This window comes from Rattus rattus, chromosome 7, assembly GCF_011064425.1.
Source record: "Rattus rattus isolate New Zealand chromosome 7, Rrattus_CSIRO_v1, whole genome shotgun sequence".
Lineage (NCBI taxonomy): Eukaryota > Metazoa > Chordata > Mammalia > Rodentia > Muridae > Rattus > Rattus rattus.
Genome location: NC_046160.1, coordinates 17,782,280 through 17,806,071, shown reverse-complemented (window position 1 = coordinate 17,806,071; position 23,792 = coordinate 17,782,280). Strand labels below are relative to the sequence as shown.

Genomic DNA, 23,792 nt, shown 5'->3' with positions numbered 1-23,792 from the left:
GAAACATAATCACAGGTAAATGTGCAGGAGACAAAGGATAAGTGGAGACACAGACAGGCTTAGTGATTGCAGGGACAGATGGTAACCCAATAGCCCAGTCCACTTGGCCCATTACATATCAGATCCTTCACTGTTCACAAATACAGCTTCAAAAACAGTGACAGGTCTTTAGTGCACTACCTGTGGGGAACTTACCATTTCCCAAGCAACTCACGAATCCTTTTAGGCTTGGCCTACAGAACTACTCATAGTCATATGCCACTATGTCTACCTAATTCTTCAACCTTACCTTTAAATGTACCAATGGAGTTTACATTAGAGAAACATCGGGGAAGTGCTGTCCTAGAAGAGGTGTGGAATTCTTCTTATGACTATGGGTGTACCCTGTTAAATATATATAAAAGGCTAACAGGATTTCCTAAAGCTAATTCAAATTATTGAATCAAACTGAAAAGAGAAAAACCCAAAATGGCTTAAGTATTTACGGAATCTCTAATTTTCACACAGATTTGTACATATTCAGACAAACTTTGGGTAGTTCTTATTTTATTCATTCATACATCTGTTCATTCATAAATTGGTAAATTTGGGAGAGTCTATGGAGAATTATTGCCTCAGGCATTCAAAGAAAGATAAATTCTGGAAGAGAGTTAAAGTATGTTGAGTGGAGGCGGCATGAGGGAGAAGTGATTTTTTTTTAGGTAGGGTGGTCTGGAAAGGTTTGCTGGTAAGAGAGTTTTGTTATGAGTATATGAGAGTTGGCTCTTCATAGCTTTATGAATCCCCTTCCTGTTGTTTTCAATAAGCCATGCTTTTTATCTTCTGAGACTTGCAGCCTAGGCACAAAGACATGACCATATAGAATGAATTGACAAGAAACCTGGGACACTCTCTCTCTCTTTTCCATCTAGAATTATTTGCCCAATGCACAGACTTACTCAAATGTCATCCTGTGGTAATGCCACCAAATGAATGAAACTGTGTGTATGGACGCTAGTCATTTTCCCCCCTATGCTTTCTACAGTGACTGTGAGACTGCCAAAGGCAAAGACAAAATGGTGCCTTCTCCATCATGGTAGCTTTCGTGCCTAATGCCACACTTGATGCTCAGTGATTGCCAGTTCCATAAACAAACTTGAGAGGGAAGTAAGCATTGAGTCAAACAGCTCACCAGAAGAGTTCCCAATGGTCTCATTTATACACTCTACTGTCCAAAGTAGATAATGCTTTACAGCATGGTGGCTTGTGTTTCTCCAGGTCCTATGATGATTTGACAACAGAGACTCTGCCAGGCTCTATGAAGAAAGTCAGTGCTATCTCTCCAATGAGGATACATTCCATAACCAACTTGAAGATATTTCAGACCCCCATGGCATTCTCTTACTTCTAGAATTGATAACTGCCACTGTATCCTCTTTCTGAGGAAACAATTTCTTTCTGTGAAACAGCAATGTCCTTCATACTAGATTAAGGACCAGTGTTGTGACAGCTCACACTATATTCATATCTAGGGGAGTCATATGAGGAAAAGGGAGCCCAGAAGTTTGATCTTATCACAAGGATCTTGCTCCTAGGAAAGATGTGGTAGTTCAGATTAAATTGTTGAGTCTTTATGAATCCCATAAGATTATTTTTATAAGTAGAGAATAATAACTGGTGCCTCACAGCATCAGTATGAAGGTCTAATCAATAAAACTGGGTAAGCTTACAGCTTCTGTCCTGGTATTTACTGCATCAGGAGGTTGTTCAATAATGCATTTTACTGTTGTGGTGGCTTGAATGAGAATGGCCCCAAAGGCTCATGTGTTTGAATACTTGGTCCCCAGTTGGTGGAACTGTTTGGGAAGGATAAGGAGGTGTTGGGGGAGGTGTGTCACTGGGGATGGAATTTGAATTTTCAAAAGGTCACACCATTCTCAGTTAGCTATCTTTCCACCTGCAATTGTGATTAGGATGTGGTCTCAGCTACTGCTCCAGCAGCATACATGCCTGCTGCCATGGTCCTCACCATGATGGTCCTAGACTCTAACCCTCTGAAACCATGAGCCTCAACCAATGTTTCCTTTTATAAGTTGCTTTAGTCATGGTGTCTCTTAACAGCAATTTAAAAATTAACTAAGACAACTACTCACAGAAATAATGTTAACTATTAGCAAGTTTAGGGAAGGTTTAGAAATTTTGTTTATAGTTGTTGAATATTTACATGATCCGTGAGGATGATGCTCATAACTATTTGTATTTAAAATTGTACGTCCCTAAATATATCTTCAATTAAACTAAGTAAAGTGTGTAATATTCATGAATGCCTTATGCAAGAATCTGAAGAACATGTATACGTTATTTTAAAAATTGTTTAGCTGCAGAAAGGGATGCCATTTAAGATGCAACACCTCTGTGGTCTCAGATCACAGTGCATGCTAAGGGACATTCCACCCAGGTATTTTATTCTCCTGGCCATCAAAATCACCTGTCAACTTGATACTTTTCTTGTAGAAAATACAGGCAACGACTGTCAAGTGGGGAAAGAAAGAAAAGCTCTCCCTTGACGTGGTCTAAATCAAGTCTTTTCTTCTTGTTCTTTTAGAGCATTCTTGGAGCATAATTAGGAAGTAACATTAAGCTATCAAAGGGCGAGAGAGCCACTGACTTGTACAGATATGGAGGTAATGTGTCTGCTGCTGGAAATGTCTCCAGATTTTTGACAACGGCTAAAGCACCATGGGGTCCAACGGCCTCGGGAAAGCGGCGACGCTAGATGAACTTCTCAGCACATGCATTGAGATGTTTGGTATGAGCCTTTCCTCTTTGGTCCCTTGTCACTTGCTTCCGTTCATATGCAGGTTCCTTATGGGATAGGCTTCAGTGTCTGTCTCTTGGTGTCTGAGGGCAGACCTACTCTATCGCTGCCCACTGTGTTTCTTTCTCTTCACTGCCCACAGCTCAGACTCCAGACACACTACTGCTCATTTCTGGAACATTCCTTGTGTGTCATTTTTTTCCCTTCCGTCTTTTTCTTCTCTCATTGGAATTCTCTTTGAGGCCATCCGTTGTCATGTCAACGGATGTTATATTAATAACTCCTAATAACCTTTCAAAAATGGTGCTTACTTCTCCCATCCCACTTCTCAATGTATTTTCTCATGCATATGGTACACGCTACACCGATGACTGTCTTTTTCTTTGACTTGTGTGTCACTGCGTGTGTGCACTACACAATCTACAATAATCTTTATTGGTATGTCTTCTCTGTCTACCACAGGCAGGAGCCTTTGTTTTTGCTATTAGTCTGTCTACTTTATCAGTGAACATTGGAGTCACACAAGATAACTTTGTTTAATCAGTCAAACAGTTTAATTTGTTTAACTGATAGAAACCAGAAATAAGCCAGAGTAGGGCTATTGGATAAAAAACAGAATGACTACGGCCGGCAATGAGGCTCAGCTCTTAGCACTGGCAAGTCTGACAGCCTGAGTTTGATCTCCAGTGCTCACCCAGTAGAATGAGAGAACCAGTGAAAGCTGAAAGCTGTGTCTGACCTCCACAGATGAAGCACCCAACCCCCCCTAAAAAAGGAATGAATGAATGAACCAACCAACCAATTTTTAAATAAGTACATAAACGCAAGATGATTTCTCACATTTGAATTTCAGATAATCAACATTTTTCGTATGCTTCAAACATTCCAAGGCCATACTTGTTCTGACAATGTAATCATTATTTACTTTCAATACAAATTTACCTGGATGTCCTCCATTTATATTTGCTAAATTTTACCAACTGTATAGGAGAAGAATGGTAACACCCATCTGCCTCAGTTTGCAAGGAAATAACAGGGAAAGTTTGAGGTAGTAAAGACAGTCGACTTTGGGACCAGACAGATGGTTCAGCAGTTAAGCGTACATGCTGCTCTTAAGGATAACCGAGTTCAGTTCTCAGAAAACATGTCTGATGGCTCATAACTGCCTGTTACTCACACTAATGCCTCTGGCTTCATATGCACATACCTACTCCTGTGCACATAATTAAAAATAGTTGAAAATAAATCTAACAAAATATAATAAGGGCTTAGGGGACATTGTTGACACTGATATTAAAGAAAGAAGAGATTAACCCTGCCATCTCTTCATCCCTCTTTGATTTCCCACAGATGACACTGGAGAACTGAATGACAGCTATTTGCCCAGAATCGTGCTACTGATGCACCGATGGTATTTATCCTCCACTGAACTGGCAGGAAAACTCCTATGCATATATCTTTTCAATGGCTGTGTAATGCTTTTAGTCACAAATCAAGTTTTGTATTTAGATAGAGTGTCTGTCTAAAGCCAGTAGATTAAAGTAAAGTCTTATTTATTTATCCAACTGTTATATAGATGTTAGATGAAACATCTGGATGATGGACCAAATCATTGACTAAATGTTGGGTGTTTGTCTGTGCTTAAAGATGTCAGTAAGATGTGAAGAGGAATAGGAGTCATAAGCTGAAGTTTCCTAACTTGTCCTGAACATTTTGAATGGTAGTGTAGTAAAAGAATATTTAACACACTGCCTCAGGACCTAGTATTTTCCTTCTGTGACAACAACAAAGCCTTACTTACTTTTTACATGTCCTCTTGCTGGTAGGACACAGTGAATGTTCTAGAACAGTGGTTCTCAACCATCCTAACGCTGCTGTGACACTTTAATGCGGTTTCTCGTGCTGTGGTGACCCTCAACCATAAAATTATTTTCATTGATACTTCATAACTGTAATTTTGTTACCGATATACAGAATATCTGATATGTGACTTCCAAAGGGGTCTTAACCCACAGTTTTTTTCCTGTTGTTTTGTTTTGATGTTTTACCCCTAATTTGTTGATTGCTGATAATTTTTGTTTGATTGACAGAAGCAAACAAACCAAAAATCTGTACAAGGCTAAAATTAAATTTTCACATAGTTGAAAAGTCTCATTTTTGTAGTAAGATAAGTTTCTTACTGATTTTTGTGGATAATATGGTCCTGAAAATGATTAAAAGGTGCATGGATGATAATGCAGGCGATCTTACAGTATCAGGAGATTTATTTCATAAGATCTGGGCATGTTGTACAATCTCTAAGTGTGTTCTTATATCTCTGCCCTGTACATTCTGGGATACCCTGTATGGCCTAGAGCAGGTGCAGGAAGAGAGGAGCCTGAGACTTGGAAAGTCCGCCCAAACGTTCTTGCCTGCTGAGGCTGCATAAGCTGAGCAGGGATGAAGCCTGTCCTCTTCACCCATCTTCTTTCCATCTTCCTACAACTTCAAGTGATAAGGGGATGTTAGCGAGGGTAAGGAGACACTCATCCTGAATGGAGAGCCTTGGGAATGAGCAGGATCTCTGTGTCCATTGGTCCCACTCTTGACAGGCAGAGTGTAGGCGGGGAGGAGGGAGTTAAGCACAAGAGCAATACATGGCCCATTGAGTTCATCTGCAAACAGCATTCTTATTCTTAGAGAGCTTGTCAATGAATGAAACACTAATACAGAGGGGTTTTCTAGCACAGGGTGGGAAATATCAGATGATATGAAAGTTGAAGACTGCTGTTTTTCTCTTTGGATTCGTTACCTACTCCTGGCCCACTAATCCTTGCTACAGTAGGAGTATTTGTTAAAGGAGAACCAGTGAATTAACTTAAGAACAAATACAACCGTATTTGTTCAATATTGACATCTTGAACATGACATTTAAAAATAGAAGTGAGATGAAAGTACTTGTTATATACAAAACCAATCCTAAATACAGATCTTTTTTTAGCTATAATGGTGCTTCTGGGTACCATCAATTTTGAATCATATATATTTGCCAGTGTGCGTGTAACCACAGTTTGTGGTTCTTGGTTGGCAAGTACTTAGGAAGGTACGACTAGCTTGTAAGTGACTTCTCCATTGGACCAAGAATATATCCTAGAGCATTAAGAAGCCAAGTTTGACTACTTTGTGTGGACATGCCCATAGCCCACTTCCATGCCCATTTGATGAAATCCAGGTTGAGTTCACGTCATCCACAACTTTGAAACCAAAACATTTCATATCTTGGATTTTTAACAAATTTCATAATAGTTGCACTTATGCCATAAGATGTCAATAAAAATGGCAGTCAAGCCTAAAAATACACTGTTTTGAATGAATGCAACTTTGACTATGGAATCATATTTGTTTCTTCCTTGTAGTATTGTTGGCTCTCCAAAAGTTTCAGAGTTTGGGGCATTTTACATTTCAAGGTTTTGGATTAGAGGTCCTCAGCCTGTAACTCAAATATTGCCTGGGATTCATGTAAATTATTAAGCAGTGTAGTCTAGGCACATGCAAAGAGAAGATGTATAAACATTGTCTTTAACTACCCTACGTATCGGAATGCCAGCGGAGAAAGTTGTTATGAGTTCCGACTGAAGATCTGCTATTTCATGAGGTAAATATACTTACAGATTTAATTCCTCATAGCTTTGGGTTCTGGAATTGTCAATAAATCCTGTTTTTCCTAAGCAGCTAATAATACTCCCCCTGTCTTTGTACTTGATAGTTCTCTGTTCTTGGTGAGTAATGTAAATTTACCTTATAAACTAGAGGTCAAGTAGGGGCTAATGCCTTAGGGAATAAAACCAGCTCACAGGTCTGGTAGAGTCAGTGTTTTCTACTCCTTCACCATATATATTGCCATAAATTGGGAGGAGGAGCCTCTCAGCTATGTTCTGTAGTAGGTCATGAAGAAGTTAGGGTTTGCAGGATCTTGGTTCTTGAAGGAACAGAAAGACTCACATCAGGATTACTGGGGATAAGAGTTGTCAACTTGGAACTATGGTACTAAACTCAGTGTTATATTCAGTTTATAAAATAGTCTCCGAGTGTGGACCAAGTGAAACCTTCCAGCTGACAAAAGTCCTTTCTATACCTTTCAGGTACTGGATTACGAAATTTCCTGCAGAGTTTAATTTGGATCTTGGTTTGATTCGCATGACTGAGGAGTTCCGGGAAGTAGCTAGTCAACTAGGATATGAGAAACACAGCAACCTCATGGACATATCCAGCATGTAAGAGTGGCACTAGTCTTTTGATCTCTGTGGGTTCACTGCTTTGGGGAAAGGGTAGTAATGACCCTGCTTGACTGGAATCGCTACTGTTCTAGAAGGAAGCTCCTTCTTTGGAGACGGCCTGACTACAATGAACACAGCTATACCAGATACACTCTATCTCTCCAAGCTGTAGTTTGTTTGGAAAATGGCATGGTACCTTTGTGGGATCATTATATGTTTTAAAAGTACACAAGAGAATCCAAGAAAACATTGGCACACAGTAGATACTGAATACTTACTTCTTAACTCTGAATTTAGTCAATTTCTCCTGTGCCTTAGCTACTCAGATCACCACACTGGTTTCTCCTAGGAGTCCATCAGAAAATAGTCTTGGGTCTTGCCTAAAGCCCTTGGATTGGGATTTATACCTTGACAAGATCTCCTTGTGATTCATACTTTCCCTTAGGTCTGAGAAGCTCTCTGAGACCTTAGTGTTTCAGAGGCTCACCTGAGGTTCCACAAATGTTGACCATAGTTGTATCCCTGACTGGTTATTTCATTAGGGACTTAAGACTAATTAGACTCATTTAATACAGACCAGATAACTCTGCCAGGGAAAGTGTTTTGAACCTAAGTGTGATTGTCCATATTCCAATTGTATATTCTATCCTAGGTTGGTCTGAAATTCAATATGTAACCTAAATTGTCATTGAATTTTTGATGTTTTTTTTCCTGTCTTGGCTTCCTGAGTGTTAGGATTACAGATCTATGTCAAATATACATATTTTCTGTCTTAGGTATTCTCTTTGCCTGGAATGTTTCTTCAAATCTGGTAATGAATGACCCAGGATTCACCAGGGATGTTTGTTTACAATGCCTGTCATTCAGGTTCATTTCTAGTAAATCAGAGTCTCTGGAAGTGAGATATAGCCCTTTGTCTTTATAATGAGTTTTCCAGATAATCCATATGATGTTCAGGTGTGAAAAACAAAATCCTGGCTGTTTCCAAGAGCCTTGAATCACCATCTATATGCCAACAAACTTCTGATTTTATAGGCCTAACCCTGATCTTTTCTTTAGAGTTTGGATCTTGCTTGGTCACAAGAAGTATCAAGTGAGAGATTTAGGATGGATCAGGGCAAACCTATCGTGCCTAGACAAAACAACTTCAAGTCTCTTGGCAAAGGGTGGATGGTTTTCTCTTCAAATATGGAGGACAGGGCCTGTATTTCACACATGCTTCTGGCAGTAGGCCAAGAGTTAGTCAGTAGGTTAATATCTTCCACTGAGTGAAATGCATTTTCGGCACGCTGACCAGACTTGTTCTTCTTTCACAGTCCTTCCTATGACTGGATGAGGAGAGTCACGCAGAGGAAAAAAGTATCGAAAAGGGGAAAGGCCTGTCTCTTATTTGACCATCTGGAGCCCATTGAATTGGCTGAGCACCTCACTTTTCTGGAGCATAAATCTTTTAGAAGGATCTCGGTAAGGAACTTGACGGTTATTCTTCCAAGGGTAACAAGCAACGTGCCAACTTTCCCAAGAGCTATGTGTTCATACTCCCAAGGGTTGGCAGCCTCTGCCAGTGGACTCTGTTGGAAATGTGCCCTCAATTCACAAGAACAATCCTTTTTAACCAAATATAAATATTATCCTGTCTTTAGTTTATGGCTCAGGAGCTATATTTCTGCTGCTATGTTCAATGTCTCCTTTCATAGAATTAAAGCATGATTTTTCTAAATATTCAGCAGAGACTTAACCATTCAAAGTTTATTTAGTTTGAATGAACTCCTCCAAGTGAACAGTTTTGCTGGACCTTTTATTTATGGCGGTGAGGGTTGGGAGTGAGTTAACTTACCTTAGTATCTATACAATGCTTAACTATGAAAATAGGTTGAGAATTAAGAGTTGTAGGCTTTGAGGAGGTCTCAACATTAGACGGTCTCTTTCTCAGAGATGGAAGTCCTAACTTAGACTTTCCGCCCTATGCATCTTGATGGACCCTCATTCCCTTTCTCTGCTCCTTTTCCCTTCTGTTCTCCTTCCTTCCTCAGCTACAGTCTCAGCAAGCCACCCTTGTCACGATCTACTTCTTTCTATTGCTTCCATCAAGCAGTTACTTTGATGTATCTCGTGCACTCAGGTGAAATCATCCCTTCCCAAGGACCCTGACATAAATCACACCAAGAAGCAAGATGACTATTGGCTAGAACATGAATTTATTTCCTTTTATTTTTTAAAGCAATTTTTTCTCCCCTTTCCCCTTGAAATACTAGAAGCTAATTGTTTTGTTTTGTTTTGTTTTTTGAGAGTATTATATTCCATCCATTTCCTGTTCTTTAGTGTGTGCCATTGTGTCTTAAATGTGCTTGTTCTTTGGCGTCACTGGTATAACTGAAAATGGCAACCTTAGTTCTTTTGTAGAAATACTGGTCCTGTCTGATTCATTAATTTTCCTGGGATAATGGGCTACATAGATCTTAGGGTTCAGTAAGCTTAGAATTCTCTGGAATATAACTTTAAATTTTTCCCCTTCTTCCACCTCCTCTAAAGCACTGTGATTTGTGTGTTTATATCTGAGTTTTGAAATGTAGTAAGATGGCCTGTTAGAGGCATATAGGTATTGAACTTGAAAGGAACCTTTATAAATGCAAAATGGAAGAAATCACCACGTTGTTATGAAAGGCTAGCTTACTACTTTTATTCAACTGGGTAAAGTTAGCTATTGTGAAAAGTCCAATGTAGTTCAGAATCTCTCGTTCTTTTCCCAGTTCACAGATTATCAGAGCTACGTCATTCATGGCTGCCTGGAGAATAACCCGACACTGGAGAGATCTATTGCTTTATTTAATGGAATCTCTAAGTGGGTCCAATTGATGGTTCTTAGCAAACCAAGTGCTCAACAAAGGGCGGAGGTCATCACAAAGTTCATCAATGTAGCACAGGTTTGCCCTCATCACAATCAGACCAGGGTTGGGGATTCTGTATATTTCATTAATTATATTGAGAAAAGTTGTTGAGGAAATTGGTGTTAGCAATAGAACGGCACTGGACTATTAAACTGCGCATGGCTATCTAATGAATAAATTACATTCCTCTCACATAGCAAGATTGTTTCTAAAAGACAATGCTTAGAAGCACTTGATTGTGTTAATGACTGGTATTGTACTTTTAGAGAATTCAACTTTCATTTCATCTTAAACCAACATATTGTTTTTCCCTATATTCTTGTATTAAAATTGTGCTTGTGTTCCTGTAATCTGAGAAATTCAAAACAATTTTTCAAAATCCTTATCAGGTATTAGTGTTAATGGTTTTTGTTTGCTTGTTGTTGTTTTTTTTCCCAGAAACTCCTTCAACTAAAAAATTTTAACACCTTGATGGCTGTGGTTGGTGGCCTTAGTCACAGCTCCATTTCCCGACTCAAGGATACCCATTCTCACCTCTCTTCCGAAGTTACAAAGGTATTGTGGATTTTTATCTGAATTCTAAGTAAGCATTATAGATTGCAGAGATGTACTCTGATGCTGGCATACATTATATAGGAGGGTAGCATTTTTATCTTAAACCAATGCAAAGTTATATATAGGGTACAAAATAGAAAGGACATGGCCCCATCGGCCGAGCCTACCCATAAAACCTCACTGCTGCTGCTGGTGTTACCTAAGCATGTTCTATCCATGCTGGTGAGATGGCTCAGTAGGTGAGGATGCTCGCCGTCAATCTGGTGACTTGGGTTTGATCCTTGGAACCCATGTGTGGAAGAAAAGAACTTATTCCCAACAGTTATGCTCTGATTGGTGATTGTATGCTGAGCCATGCAATGCCCCGCCCCAGTAAGTAAATAAATACAAGAAGAAAAAGTTGTCCTAATCAAAGATGAACATATTATAAATGTCACCAAATATTTATGTGGTGCTTGCTATGCGATCAGTGCTCGGATAAATGTGGAAGATACCGGATGAGTAAAATAAATACCCAGAGTTGTAAAATGGATCCACTGATGCCTACTCTAGTCACAACACTGTAGCACATGGGAGATGCAGAGGAAGGGGAAGCAGGAAGTCTTATACAGAAATATTCAGACTCATAACTGAGCTGCCACCAGCAAAAGCATGTGCCTTTAAAAGCCCGTTCACTGCTATTAGTAATGTAGCAGATACCTCTACTCTATTAATTTGCAGACCAAATCTAATAAACATTGAACTTACTGATCAGAAAGGAATCTTTTCCCTTATGCTAACACTTGGCTGTAGCGGCAGTAGGATGTGTAAAGCTGTAACCCTAAAGTTGTTAAAAAAAAAAAAACAACCAAAAATCTAAATTGATTAAGTAATAGGGCAATCTATTGTCTGAGAACTGTGGCAGTCCAGAGGCAGGGCGGACTCCAGGAGCTACCATACCAAAGCCTGGCTCAGTTGCTTCTCCTTCTGAGTATCAGGGATTTGTAGCTGCTTTTGTTCACTTGTTTTAGTGTTCTGTGTTTGCCTTCTTGCTGTTATTAGCCTGCCTTCCCTCCTGATTGGGCTTTGGAGAGCAACAGAACAATAACTACTCTTATTCTTGAAAGAATTCTCATTTTCACTCTGCCCTTATTAACTAGAGACCCTCTTTCTTTACCTTTTGGTCATCTGAAGTCATATGACGGCCATCCCGGACCAATAGCAGTTGTCTGAGAAATATAGTGTACTGGTTGGCCCAGCCCTCTCTGGTCTTAAACTGCTTACAAACAAACCAAATGGAAGTCCCTTGAGCTTACTGAGAGCCACCCTAGGTGCTGGAGGTAGAAAGAGCTCATGCGTCATGTGGGATGCTATTGGAAAGGGAAGACGATGAAGGGGGATTTTTTAGAATGTCTGGCTGTTGCTCACCCACCATTCAAGAGTATCTACACAAACACAAGTGAATAAACCAGCCTCAGGCTCTGCCCTCACCTCAAATAAACTGGGACTCACTATGGGTTCTATTTTTTTTTCCTTAAGTTTTGTACTACATTTCAAATAAAAGGCAGAAAGAAAATTTTAGTTGTACAGAATAAAAAGCTTAGGGGTTATACTATATCTTTATAAATTAAATATTTGAGGGATGGAGAGATGGTTCAGCTGTTAAGAACTCTTGTAGATCTTCCAGTGGATGTGGGTTTGATTCCCAGTAACTGCATGGTGGCTCACAACTGTCTGTAGCTCCAGTACCAAGGATCTAACAGCCTCCCTGACTAACTATCCACAGGCACTAGATTGGGCAAGCATGTGCTGCACACTTACACATGCAGACAGAGCACTCTTATACATAAAATAACAACACGCACACAGGTGTACATGCGTGCACGCGTGCACACACACACACACACACACACACACACACACACACACACACACATTCACCCTTTTTTAGTGGAAAAATCTCCAGCTCAGTGCAGTTTTTCCTACCCTGCACTGTCCCAGATTAACCTCCAAGTGACAGTTGCAGTGTAACTTTCTTGGACCCACAAGGGGATTGTAAAACGCTATGTGCTTGCCTTTGTGAACTGTAATTCCTCATTACTCTCAGAGTCCTCAGCATATGTGATGCCATTCAGCAGCTCACAGGTAAGCAGAGAAACAAGGTATGTCTGTGTTGTTACAAAAAGGAGCAGGCTGTCCAAGTGAGGGCCAGGCCCAGTGCATTTTTCCGATTCTCTTGGTTGATAGTTTTCTGCATCAACATTGGTCCAGCCGATACTCCGCCCTGTAGCTGAGGAATTCCAAACCACATATTCCAGAATCTGGGAGTGGACAGGAGAGAAAGTTGCTGTTTGAAAATTCTACTTTTCCATCTCTTCCCAGAATTGGAATGAGATGACAGAGTTGGTCTCCTCCAACGGCAATTACTGCAATTACCGCAAGGCCTTTGCCGACTGTGATGGCTTCAAAATCCCCATCCTTGGCGTGCACTTGAAAGACTTGATAGCAGTCCATGTCATTTTCCCAGACTGGATGGAAGAGAACAAAGTGAACGTTGTGAAAATGCACCAGCTTTCTGTTACCCTGAGTGAACTGGTCTCCCTGCAGAATGCCTCCCACCACTTGGAACCTAACATGGATTTGATCAACCTCCTCACTGTGAGTCCCAGGGGCCAATAGCGTGCTAAATAGCACTCTGTATCTAATTCTCAGTGCTATAGAGAGATATGTTGTGACAATTCACTTTAGAGCGAGAGTAATTTAGGGGTCGGTCCATGATAAGGAGTCTAGTCTCAAAGGAGGAGGAAAACGGAAACTTACACCCATAAGAACAGGACTTGGGACTGTAGCCTTGTGGCAAACACATTTCCTTCTTTGGGAGGAACCTAGTCTCTGCCAACACGAACCTCTTCTAGAGGTCTTTATTCCCTGAGAGCCACTTTAGCCCTTTATTTTTACTCTTCTTCAGCAAACGTGGCCAACTAATCATCTCCTTCCTTATGTCCTCAAGTCCTCTATTTCTACTTTGATTGAGAATTCAGACTCCATCTTTATTCTTAGTTTAAAATCTTTTATTTTGTATTATATTTATTTGTGTACTTAGTGGGGGGAGGAAGAGGGAGAGGGAGGGGAAGAGAGAGAGAGAGAGAGAGAGAGAGAGAGAGAGAGAGAGAGAGAGAGAGAGAGAGAGAGAGACTTGAGCACAACACAGAAACCATGTGCAGGTCAAAGGACAACTTCATGAAGTTTGTTTTCTCCTTCCACCTGTACTCAAGGCTAAAACTCGGTTGTCATGTTTGTGTAAGGAGTTCCTTTTTTTGCTGAGTCATCTTGCTGACTCCTTGCCTTTTGATTTTGTTTACCTTTCTCTTGTTTTCATTTTTGGGTGTTTGTTTTAGTCTGGGTCTTGTTTAGCTCAGGCTAGTCTTGAACTTGTGGCCCCCTGACATCTGTCTCTCAAGTGCTGGGATTCTAGCTGTGGGCCACCACGTGCTGCTTTTTAAAGATTTCCTCTTTCTAGAGCCTTCTTTGATCTCTTCCAAAGCAGTAATGAGTCTGCTGTGCTTTACCCTGTACTTTACACTTGTCTTAACTGTAGAAGGCATTGCTCTGCATTAGATTAATATTTTTTTTTCTGTTCATGCGCTTTATTTAGCACAGGCCAACACCTTCCACAGTACCTGGCACAGTTAAGAACTCAGGAGGCAAAATGAATACTCTGTTTAGGAGTGGTGAGTGTCAGACAAAAAGTCTGACATCCTTTCGTCACCTGCCACTATGATCGATTTTATTCATGTATTTATTGTTTGGATGGTCTTCAGGTCTAGAGTGTTAAGACACAACAGGTGTGTAGAAGACGATATCTTCCATTATATCTTGTTTTTTGAGGAGGAAGAAACATAAACAAATTCTCTTACCCTTGCTTAAACAAGCTAAGGTACAACTTCCCTCTCTGCCTTCATAACAGTGTAGCATCTGAAATTTGGCTGCTGTGATGAACTGACATTTTCTTTTGATGGCCATAGGAAATGAATGCAATGACTCTTCTTCAGCTCCGACGGGCTAAATCCCCTAGGACTGCTGCATTGGAACAGGAGCCTGGCTCCCAGACTTCATACCCACTAATTGCTGTCAAAAGACACCCCTAAATAGATGGGGAACCATCTCGCAATAATTCAAGCACCTGCATTGATTAATCATTTGCCATGTAAATATGTTTCCATGAATCAGTGCCCAGGGTTGTAGCCACAATCAGACAATAAACCACAGGACAGACAGATGATGTCTGAAGAGAAGAACTAGTGTGGTCCTCTGTTTCAAGTGTCTGCGTCAGGCTGTGCTCTTAGCCATGAGTCTAACTTTAAAAGGCAGGTGCCTACATTTGGGCAATGTCTCAAGCACCTAAAAGACAAAGATAAAGTAGGGAAATTAAGTTTGAGTTTTAAGTGCATCAAGAAAGGGAAAGGTCTCTCCATAGTTGAGTACTTGCTTAGCATGCCCAAGACCCTGGATCAATCCCAAAACAAAAACAAACAAACAAACAAACAAACAAACAAAGAAACAAAAACAAAATCTAAATGCACCAAGCCACATTATCAAAAAGGTGTTTAGCAGAGTTCTGACAAAAATTTTAATGAAAATTCAATGGTGTCAATGGAAACCTGAATTTAAAAAACAAAAGCTAAGAAGCAATTCTTTTTTGTTAGGAAAAACAAATGAAAAATGATGCCAGAGTATGCCCATCTTTTTCTGTCATTTTTAAACTTTGGAGACATTTATAAATCTCACATTCTTCATTTTTGAGAATGGGACAGAGGTGGAATGACATTTTATGTTGCCCCATCCTCCAGGTTTTATTACAGGGACTATGTGAACCTCTGAGCACGGAGGGACGATGTAGAAGCTACTTAGGATCATATTTAAGTCTGCATAGCCCAGAGTGATAGCAAGATTCCTAGGTGGACAGTCTTGACTTCCACCTTGTTCCTGTGTTAATCAGTCCTGATTATGCCTTTTTCATCATACTTCTGTGTTCATGTATGATCTCTACGTTTCTATGACTCTAGAACTACAGAATGGCAAAGCCATGAAAATAAAGAAAGATTTCTGTGGTCTTGGCCATGGCCGACTGACTCCCCTGGACAGCACAGGCCTGCAGAGCAGTCATGACCTAAGCCAGTTTCTTCTTACATCTAAGGTCATCCTTGTCTCCCCACAATCAAGGAGAATGTTCATTACACACAAAGGCACATCAATTTTTTTCTGATGTCATGTGGAAGGCAATGTCCTTAACGTGAGTCCTGAGGAAGCTTATCTGTTCACTAGAGTTTAGTGTCCACTTTATGAAACACATACATGTTTGAATTAGAACCACGTGATTGCAGCTGTCTGAGGCATGAGACCATGTCCATAAGCATAGAATTTAAGGGGTGATTTCATTTTTTCCTAGGTCAAATTTTTGCCCAAAGTGGCTGTGTTCTTTACTGACCTGTATATGCTTCAGCACATTGAAAAATAGAAAGTGAGAAAACTCAAGTAAACGAACAATTATTAAACACCTATTCTGTCTACCAATGCTGAAACTTTCCGTGACCACTGGTTCACACGGTGCTTTCTCCATCCATCCCCCTGGTAAATTCTCACATAGGCCTTGTAATAAATCCTGGGGGATGAGGGTGGGGGGACAGAAAATGTCAACCACTTCTGTCCCTTCCTCAAAAATGAAGGATGTGAGATTTATAAATGTATCCCAAGTTTAAAGCTGACAAACTTCTGGGCACAAGGTTGGGGAACTCTCTCCCTTGGCTAAGAAATTAGTCAGCATGTGTCACTATTACAAATAGCCAGTATAAATCAATTTATTGAAAGAAAAGGCTTACTTTGGCTTAGCCTGTTAACAGTTGGCTTTGTTGCATTGATCCTGTGGTAAGGCTGTGTATCAGTGGGGCAACACATGGCAAAACAAGATCACTCATCTCATGGTTGGGAGGTGGAAGGCAAAGAGGACATGGCTGAGGTCCCGCAGTTCCCTTGGAGGCATGCGCTCATGATTTAAAGACTTCTCACTGGGCTTCACCTCTTAATGCCCCACTACATCACAATAGCACTGAGTCATGGAACAAAACATATGGGTCTTTGAAGGACTTTTAAGATCTAAACTAATAATGAACAGTTGATATTGGGTGGACACCTGCTTTCTACTATGGTCCTATTAATAGAATATACTTTATTTTGTGTCAGTACAAAATTAAATAGTATTTTCTCCAACTCTTTCCATTACTAGAGAATAAAATTAATAAGGAAAAAAATCATGACCCATTGTGTCCTTTGTCCCTTTGAACAGCATGGGTTAAGTGAGAGTGGGAAAACATAGCATCACATTGTAGGGGTTTAGACTATTCTCCCTTTCAGGGTGGATCTGGAGACAGCATCTCCCCTTGAGATTCCAGTTCATGTAATGAGGAGTTCTCAAGACTCATACCTCTGTTTCATGATATATGAAACAGACACAGTCTTTTCACGGTATTTTTAGCCCCACCAGTTACTTTTATCATTTTCAGCACATGCAAATAGCTGGAAAGCCCCTATGCTTTTACAGACCTGTTTAGAAAAAGAGAGAAAAGAAAATGTGAAGAGACGAGAAAGAAGAAGGAGGAGAAGGAGGAAGAGAAAAAAGGAGAGGATGGATGATTTGCTAAACTGATGTGTGCAAATAGTTTTGTGATCAAGTGTGTTTTATTTTATAGTAAGCGAATCTTAACATGAAAGCTAACTCTAAAGCCACCTGTGCTAGCAGGACTGATGGGTAAATGCGACAGATAATGGATGAGAAAATTGCTCAAAACTATCGGGGGCGCAATATGTCAGGTAAAGTTGTTCATATTATGTAAAACTGGGAAGTAGGCAGGGAAAATCCTTAGGTCCCCACCAAGCTCTGAGAGAGGAAACAGGGTTGAGGGAGCAGGGTAGAAATGGTATCCGAGGCCCTGGGGGGCAGTTCTCTGTTCAAAGATAAGCACCATTACAAGTGGCTGCTACATTGCCTAGGGGCCGACCCTGCATCTGTGAGCTTCTAAGCAAAGCCAGTGCATGGATATGCATTAGTTCACTTAAATCTTCACCAAGGTCCTGGGTGGGAAGCTATGGCTGATCAGGAAGAAATCAAGACCCTTAATCGCTTGCTGAGGATCACAGTGGTGATAAGTAGAAAGAAGACATTTAGAGAAGACCAAATTATGGGTGAGTCTTTGCCCATGAGTCATGGGAAAATACCCAACAAGGATACTTGCAGGAGCATCTCTTGGACTTAGTAAACGTTTGTGGGCATTTCTGGTTGAGTGTCTTGGAGTTGCTGTTACCTCATCTGAGGATTTTGGTACCGGTCATCTTGGGACTTCGATTTCACAGGCCTCGGAGGCAAGTCAGGAGGAAGGGAACAAAGCAGGGGCTGTCTACTGATAACGAGGACTTTGAAAGGAAGACCGCATTTATCATTCTCTCATTATTTATGGAAGCTCCTCCATGCAAGGCCTCAAATTGCAACTGAGGCAAGCAGGACAGATGTCCTGCCCACTGCCCAGAGATTTCTCTCTCTGGGGATTCTAGGTCTTGAAGAGTAGATAATATTACCCATCTCAGGTACCAATATGTCTGTCAAATATCCTTTTTGTGCATCTTATTTCATTCTTTTGAGTAACTGCCTGGTTCCTAGAGTCATGTGTCTGTGATATGTGTGACTACTCTTTAGAAAAAAGGTAAACACAGTGTCCATTCTTGGCAAGCAGGATTTTCAAGACCTGGGAAGATTTGGGGACCATTTTATAGCAATGCCAACTTTATTCTTCTTGGGAAAGAAGTTCGGATTATAAAGTCATCATTCTCTTCCTTTCATTCCTTCCCATTCACACTCTCTCCTGAGTCTCTCCTGATGATTCGGTCTCCAGGGGTCCCTGTGTGTAGTGATAATAGTAATAAAGACACATACACCAATAGTAATATCATGTAGCGTTCATGGGGCGGTCCTGTATGCTGAATCCTTGTGAAGTACTTTGAATGTATACTTTCATTTGGTCCTCACGGAAGTCTAGTGTGGTGGAAACTTGTATAGTTATTTACATTTTGCATAACTTGTTTCACTTAACTTGTTCAGCGCCACCAGAGTTCACCAATGTTCAATTCAGGTTCCAGAGGTAGCATCATCTGCTCTTTGCAGTCCTTCTCCTGTTTCCCAGAATGACTTGGGGTGGGGTGGCTCACTTCAGACTTAACAGGCATGGCTGTGAAAATAATTTGTTTTGTTGTTGTTTGTTTGAGTTCTGTTTCTTCAAGTTAGCTGCCAGACTATTGAGGGCAAAAAGCTACTTTTTGCACTTTGGTATCACTGAGACTTTGCACAGTGTTCAGTGTTCTAGATCATAGAATCTGGGCTAGTTTATTCTTCATTCCCATGGTTCTTCAATCAGGTCTTGTACTATGTATCTGTCCAGCCTCAGACTATAAAAATCTAGAATCCTCCTCTCTCTCTCTCTCTCTCTCTCTCTCTCTCTCTCTCTCTCTCTCTCTCTCTCTCTCTCTCTCTCTCTCCCAGGCCTGAAAATGTAAGAGCAATTCAACCAACAGTGCTGTAGACCAGAGAACATTGTGTTTCTTCTTGATGCTGACGGCCTCGCCAGAATTAACATTTTCTTTTCAAACTTTGATTTCTCACCTCTGCCTCTTTTTGCACTTTTACATCCATCTAGACTACTAGGCACGAGACTTCCAATGTTCAATGTGAAAAATATTTCACTAATGTACATAAAGAAATGAAGTCCAACATAACCAATCCTGTCTTCTGGTTCTGCCGTAGCTCTCTCTGGATCTCTACCACACAGAAGACGATATTTATAAACTATCACTGGTGCTGGAGCCTAGGAATTCCAAATCAGTACGTATTGCTTCGTTCTCAGTGCTAAACTCCTGTTTGTCAATTATTGTCATTGACCATTGATGGTGATTGGTGTTCTAAGGACTGAAGAAGTTTGAAGATCTGTATTACTCCCATTTGACCAATGGGCCAACCTATTCCCAAGGGGATTATTTTTTTACATCGTATGTTAAGGAGGAGAAAGAATATCATCCCTATGGTGTTTTACTTTTGATTATTTTATATATCCTGTGTGCATTATGCATTATTGCCACCACATTCCCTGTGGAGACAAACCTACTGGAAAAGCCTGAAGAGAATTCAGTAGCTCCAGAGAGGGCAGAAGACCCAAGTGTTCACAGAATACTCAGAAGTGATTGGCACATTAAACAAAGGAAAGGCAGGAACTTGGTTACTACTTGTTGTATACATTCAATGCAGATTTATCAAGAATACAAACTATTTAAAAAATAGATGAAATTAGGTAACTCTTAGTTTTGAGACAAAGTTTTGCTATAAACCCCAGGTTGGCCTCCAACGCCAGATCTGCCTCAGTCTTCTAAATGCTGGAATTTCAGGTACATGCCATGAAAGCCAATAACTTGATAAGTGTAATCTGTCTGTCTGTGTGTATGTGTGTGTGTGTGTGTGTGTGTGTGTGTGTGTGTGTGTGTGTGCGTATGTGTGTGTGTGTCTATGTGTGTGTGTGTGTGTGTGTGTGTCTGTGTCTGTGTAAAAGTCCATGGTGCATTATTGTATGAACCTTTAGGAATGATTTGGTGATTTCTATAGTTAGAGAATTCAGATGGGCTATTTGGGTGGTCTAGGAGTACACATTTTTATACCTATTTAGAAGAATAGAATGGACGTTGTTACTAAACAAAGTGCACTATTAAGATGTGCTCTTAGCCATGTGTGTTGCTGTCACCTAGAAGATTCACACTGAGGCTAAGACAATGAAATCATATGCTCCAGGGATATATAGCAAGGGACTTGGTCTCAAAAAGCCCAGACCAAGGCGAAACATGGTTTCAGTTACTAATTAGATTTTATTAACAAATGATATATTAAATTTTCTCTCTTGGTGGATCAAGTCCGAGTTAATATTAAAAACTGTGTATGTGTGTGTGTGTGTTCTTTTAGCAGCCAACTTCCCCCACAACACCTAATAAGCCTGTGGTACCCCTGGAGTGGGCTTCAGAAGTGGTACCAAAGCCGGACCCCACAATCATCAACAAACACATAAGGAAGTTGGTTGAGGTAAGTAATTAAATGAGAATGATCAGAGAGTTCTAGAAAACACCGTTTTTCCTTCCTTAATATTCTATAATTGTCCTGAAATCAAATGACACCCATGAAAACAAATCCTGGACAAATAGAATCAATTGAACCTGAACATTAATTGATGAACAGTTGATACTCCTTGCTTCCTGAATTGGTCCCAAGAGAAGAATTTACCAGAAAGGACCTTTCTCTTTCTTGACTGTGTCTTTTTATTTATCTAACGGTTCTCAGTTCCTTCTAGCTCCCTTCTTGAGCATTTGGTACCTCTGTCACTACCATCAACTTGAAGGACTTTGGGGAGAAGAATTACTCGTGGGGATACGATTACTTTGGGGATAAAAATAACCCATAAGAATTACTCACAGAAAACCCACCACAGATAAGGTGCTCACTTCAGAGCTGGGAAACATCCCCTGTGTTGCTTTTTTTTTTTTTACCTGATGTATGTTATGAGGATTTTATGACACAGCCACATGATGCCACCGTATGAAAAATCAATCTAAGTCAAGGCCCTTTCAAGGTTCTCCCTGTAGAAAACAAATCAGACTTATGTGTGATGGTACACCTGTGTAATCCCCAAGCCTTGGGAGGCTGGGGCAGGAGGATGGTGAAGACCCTTCCTGAAAGGATTGGGGGGCAGAGAGGTGCACAGAAGAGTAGAAGCACAAATGCTTAGGAAGAAATGACATGTCTCTGTTACTGGAAACGGTGATCCAGGCCTGGTTAAACCCATTGTCATGGATGGCTTCAGTGTCGATTACAATAAGGGTAAAGGTATGATATGGAATATCTATGAGATAGATAGTGCTTTTTGCTGGCAAAGGAATTTTAAGAACACAAAGAATGTTCTTTGTCTTGGAGGACTCAGGAATTTTGTAATTGCTGAGAGAAGTTTTACGGTATATGTGTGAGGCAGAAAAAAAAATAGTTAAAAGGCATAGCATGGAAGGCCAGTGTGCTAATGCACAGCTGTCATCCCAGCAATGGAACATGAGGCAGGAGAGTCTGAGGTAACCAGAACTGCACAACAGAACCCAGTCTCAAAAATAAGTAAGCTGAGTGCTAGAAAGCTTGTTGAGGTTAAAAGGACTCCCCGAACTTTCTCAGGGCCTGAATTTGATTCCTAGCACCCACATTGGCTGGCTAACAACCAACTGTAACTCCAACCAGGTGACCCAAGCCCACGCTGGTTTTTGTGGGCACCTGAATGCATGTGCATGAACATACACACACAGGCTCACTTACAGTTTAAAAATAAAATAAACATTAAGCAAGCAAGCAGACAGAAAACCCAAGCCAGACAACAACAACTACAAAGGTGATGTGGAAGAAACTTTTGCTGAGGGAAAGGGCTGAGAAGATAAAGTGGATCAGGGCAAAGATGAACAGAGTTTAGGGGTGAGTGGGCAAAAGGACACCAGGAGGGCTTTGCACACTAGGATGCTCTGACTCCAGACAATGAAAGGTAGAGAGCTTGCTTCCCCCCCTCCCCCTCTCCCTCATCTCTCCTTCCCCTCCCTTTTCCTGCTCTCCCCTCCCTCTCTCTCTCTCTCTCTCTCTCTCTCTCTCTCTCTCTCTCTCTCTCTCTCTCTCTCCCCGTCTCTCTCTCTCTGTGTCCTTCCTTCCTTCCTTCCTTCCTTCCTTCCTTCCGTTCTATTGTTCTCCCAGCACCTCCTCATCTCTTTCTCTTGCCTTCCATTCTGTTTTCATAGCTAAACCCACACTCACAGAGAACCTACATACAGACTCTCAGACACTTTGAGTGATAGAAACACTCAAAGCTAGAATCTGAGCACAGGAGAGAGGAACTTATTTCTTTTGTTGGTAAGTAGTCCTTTAGCATACTTGATTTCTGAAGTCGTGTACTCTCTCTTGCGCTCTCTCATCATTCTGAACAATTTTTAGCCTATACATTAATTTTATTCGAACTTTACAATCTATTTGTTCATTTAAAAATATTTCCTCCCCCACCAAATATAAATTGAAAATCTTCTTACTGGGATTTTTTTTTAAATAAGGATAGCATTCAACATATATTTTCAATTTTTCAGGTAATTTAAATTCCTAAAGCTTCATTTTCTTTTTCTTTCTTTCTTTTTGGTATTATAATCAATAAACTCACTAACCTAACTCCTCTAACCCTAACCTAACCCTGAAGTCTCACTTTTATTTCCATAGGAAACATTTCTCTAAATCCCAATCTCAAAGCCCCCCACAAACTTCTTATCCTTTTATAGTGATCAATAAGCTCTGTGTTTAGGAGTCTCCCACCAGATTCTAGGTTCTTTGATTGAAATGAGAATCTATTTACTGTTTTTCACAAGTTTAGTGCCTGACTTACATATGTCCACAGTAAATACTAAATACCTGTCTATCCTATGCAGTCTGTGTTTCGAAACTATGACCATGACCATGATGGATACATCTCTCAAGAGGACTTTGAGAGCATAGCGGCCAATTTTCCCTTCCTGGATTCCTTCTGTGTGCTAGACAAAGATCAGTAAGTATAATTCATTCTGTTGTTTTTAATGGATCTGGTTTAAGACAGAAGATTATCTAGGGGGTGGTTGGAGAGGGACACCAGCAATCTACATCCCAACAAGCTTTCCTCTGTTGTTCTGATAGAGCAGTCTGGCTTTTCACTGGTTGTTTTTCTTCGTGTCCCTGAACATTGGGGGCTGTCATAGGACAGATCACATCTTTGTTAAGCGTAAGTGCCATCTGCAAATTAAACAGCTCTCAGTTTCTTTAGGTCCTTCTACTGTCCAATTTCCGCCATTCTAAAAGCCTCATCAGGACCAGTAGAAGTGAAAGTCTGAGGGCAGAGGCCGGTAGTCCCAGCTACCAGGAAGACTGAACCAGACTTTTGTGTATAATTGTGTTTGATGTATGTGTCTGCAGAAATAATATTTTTTTAGGATGGGCAAGATACTAGATGATTTAATTTCAGAAGTTGTTAGTATAATTCAAGTTATTTTGCATATGAGGTGAATAAAGTGATCTTAAGTCTAGGGTACAGTTCTGACATCATTGATAGAAACAGGGAAACCTGTGGTAATACAAATTAGAAAGAGAGATACAAGCTTCGGAATGGTGATGTTAATTGTGGGGGGTGGGAGACAGGGTGC

General features: G+C 40.5%; 1 protein-coding gene across 1 annotated transcript in view; it reads left to right on the top strand.

The window, feature by feature from the left end:
- Rasgrp3 (RAS guanyl releasing protein 3) overlaps positions 1-23,792 on the top strand; it is a 61,592-nt gene that overhangs the window by 23,647 nt on the left and 14,153 nt on the right. Inside the window, exons 2-12 of the mRNA XM_032908908.1 lie at positions 2,585-2,788; positions 4,148-4,250; positions 6,369-6,431; positions 6,919-7,050; positions 8,370-8,517; positions 9,804-9,977; positions 10,380-10,496; positions 12,858-13,133; positions 19,324-19,401; positions 20,524-20,640; positions 23,049-23,164. Coding sequence (XP_032764799.1) covers positions 2,719-2,788; positions 4,148-4,250; positions 6,369-6,431; positions 6,919-7,050; positions 8,370-8,517; positions 9,804-9,977; positions 10,380-10,496; positions 12,858-13,133; positions 19,324-19,401; positions 20,524-20,640; positions 23,049-23,164 — 1,394 coding nt within the window. The 5' untranslated portion in view covers positions 2,585-2,718. The remainder of the gene's footprint in view (positions 1-2,584; positions 2,789-4,147; positions 4,251-6,368; positions 6,432-6,918; positions 7,051-8,369; positions 8,518-9,803; positions 9,978-10,379; positions 10,497-12,857; positions 13,134-19,323; positions 19,402-20,523; positions 20,641-23,048; positions 23,165-23,792) is intronic.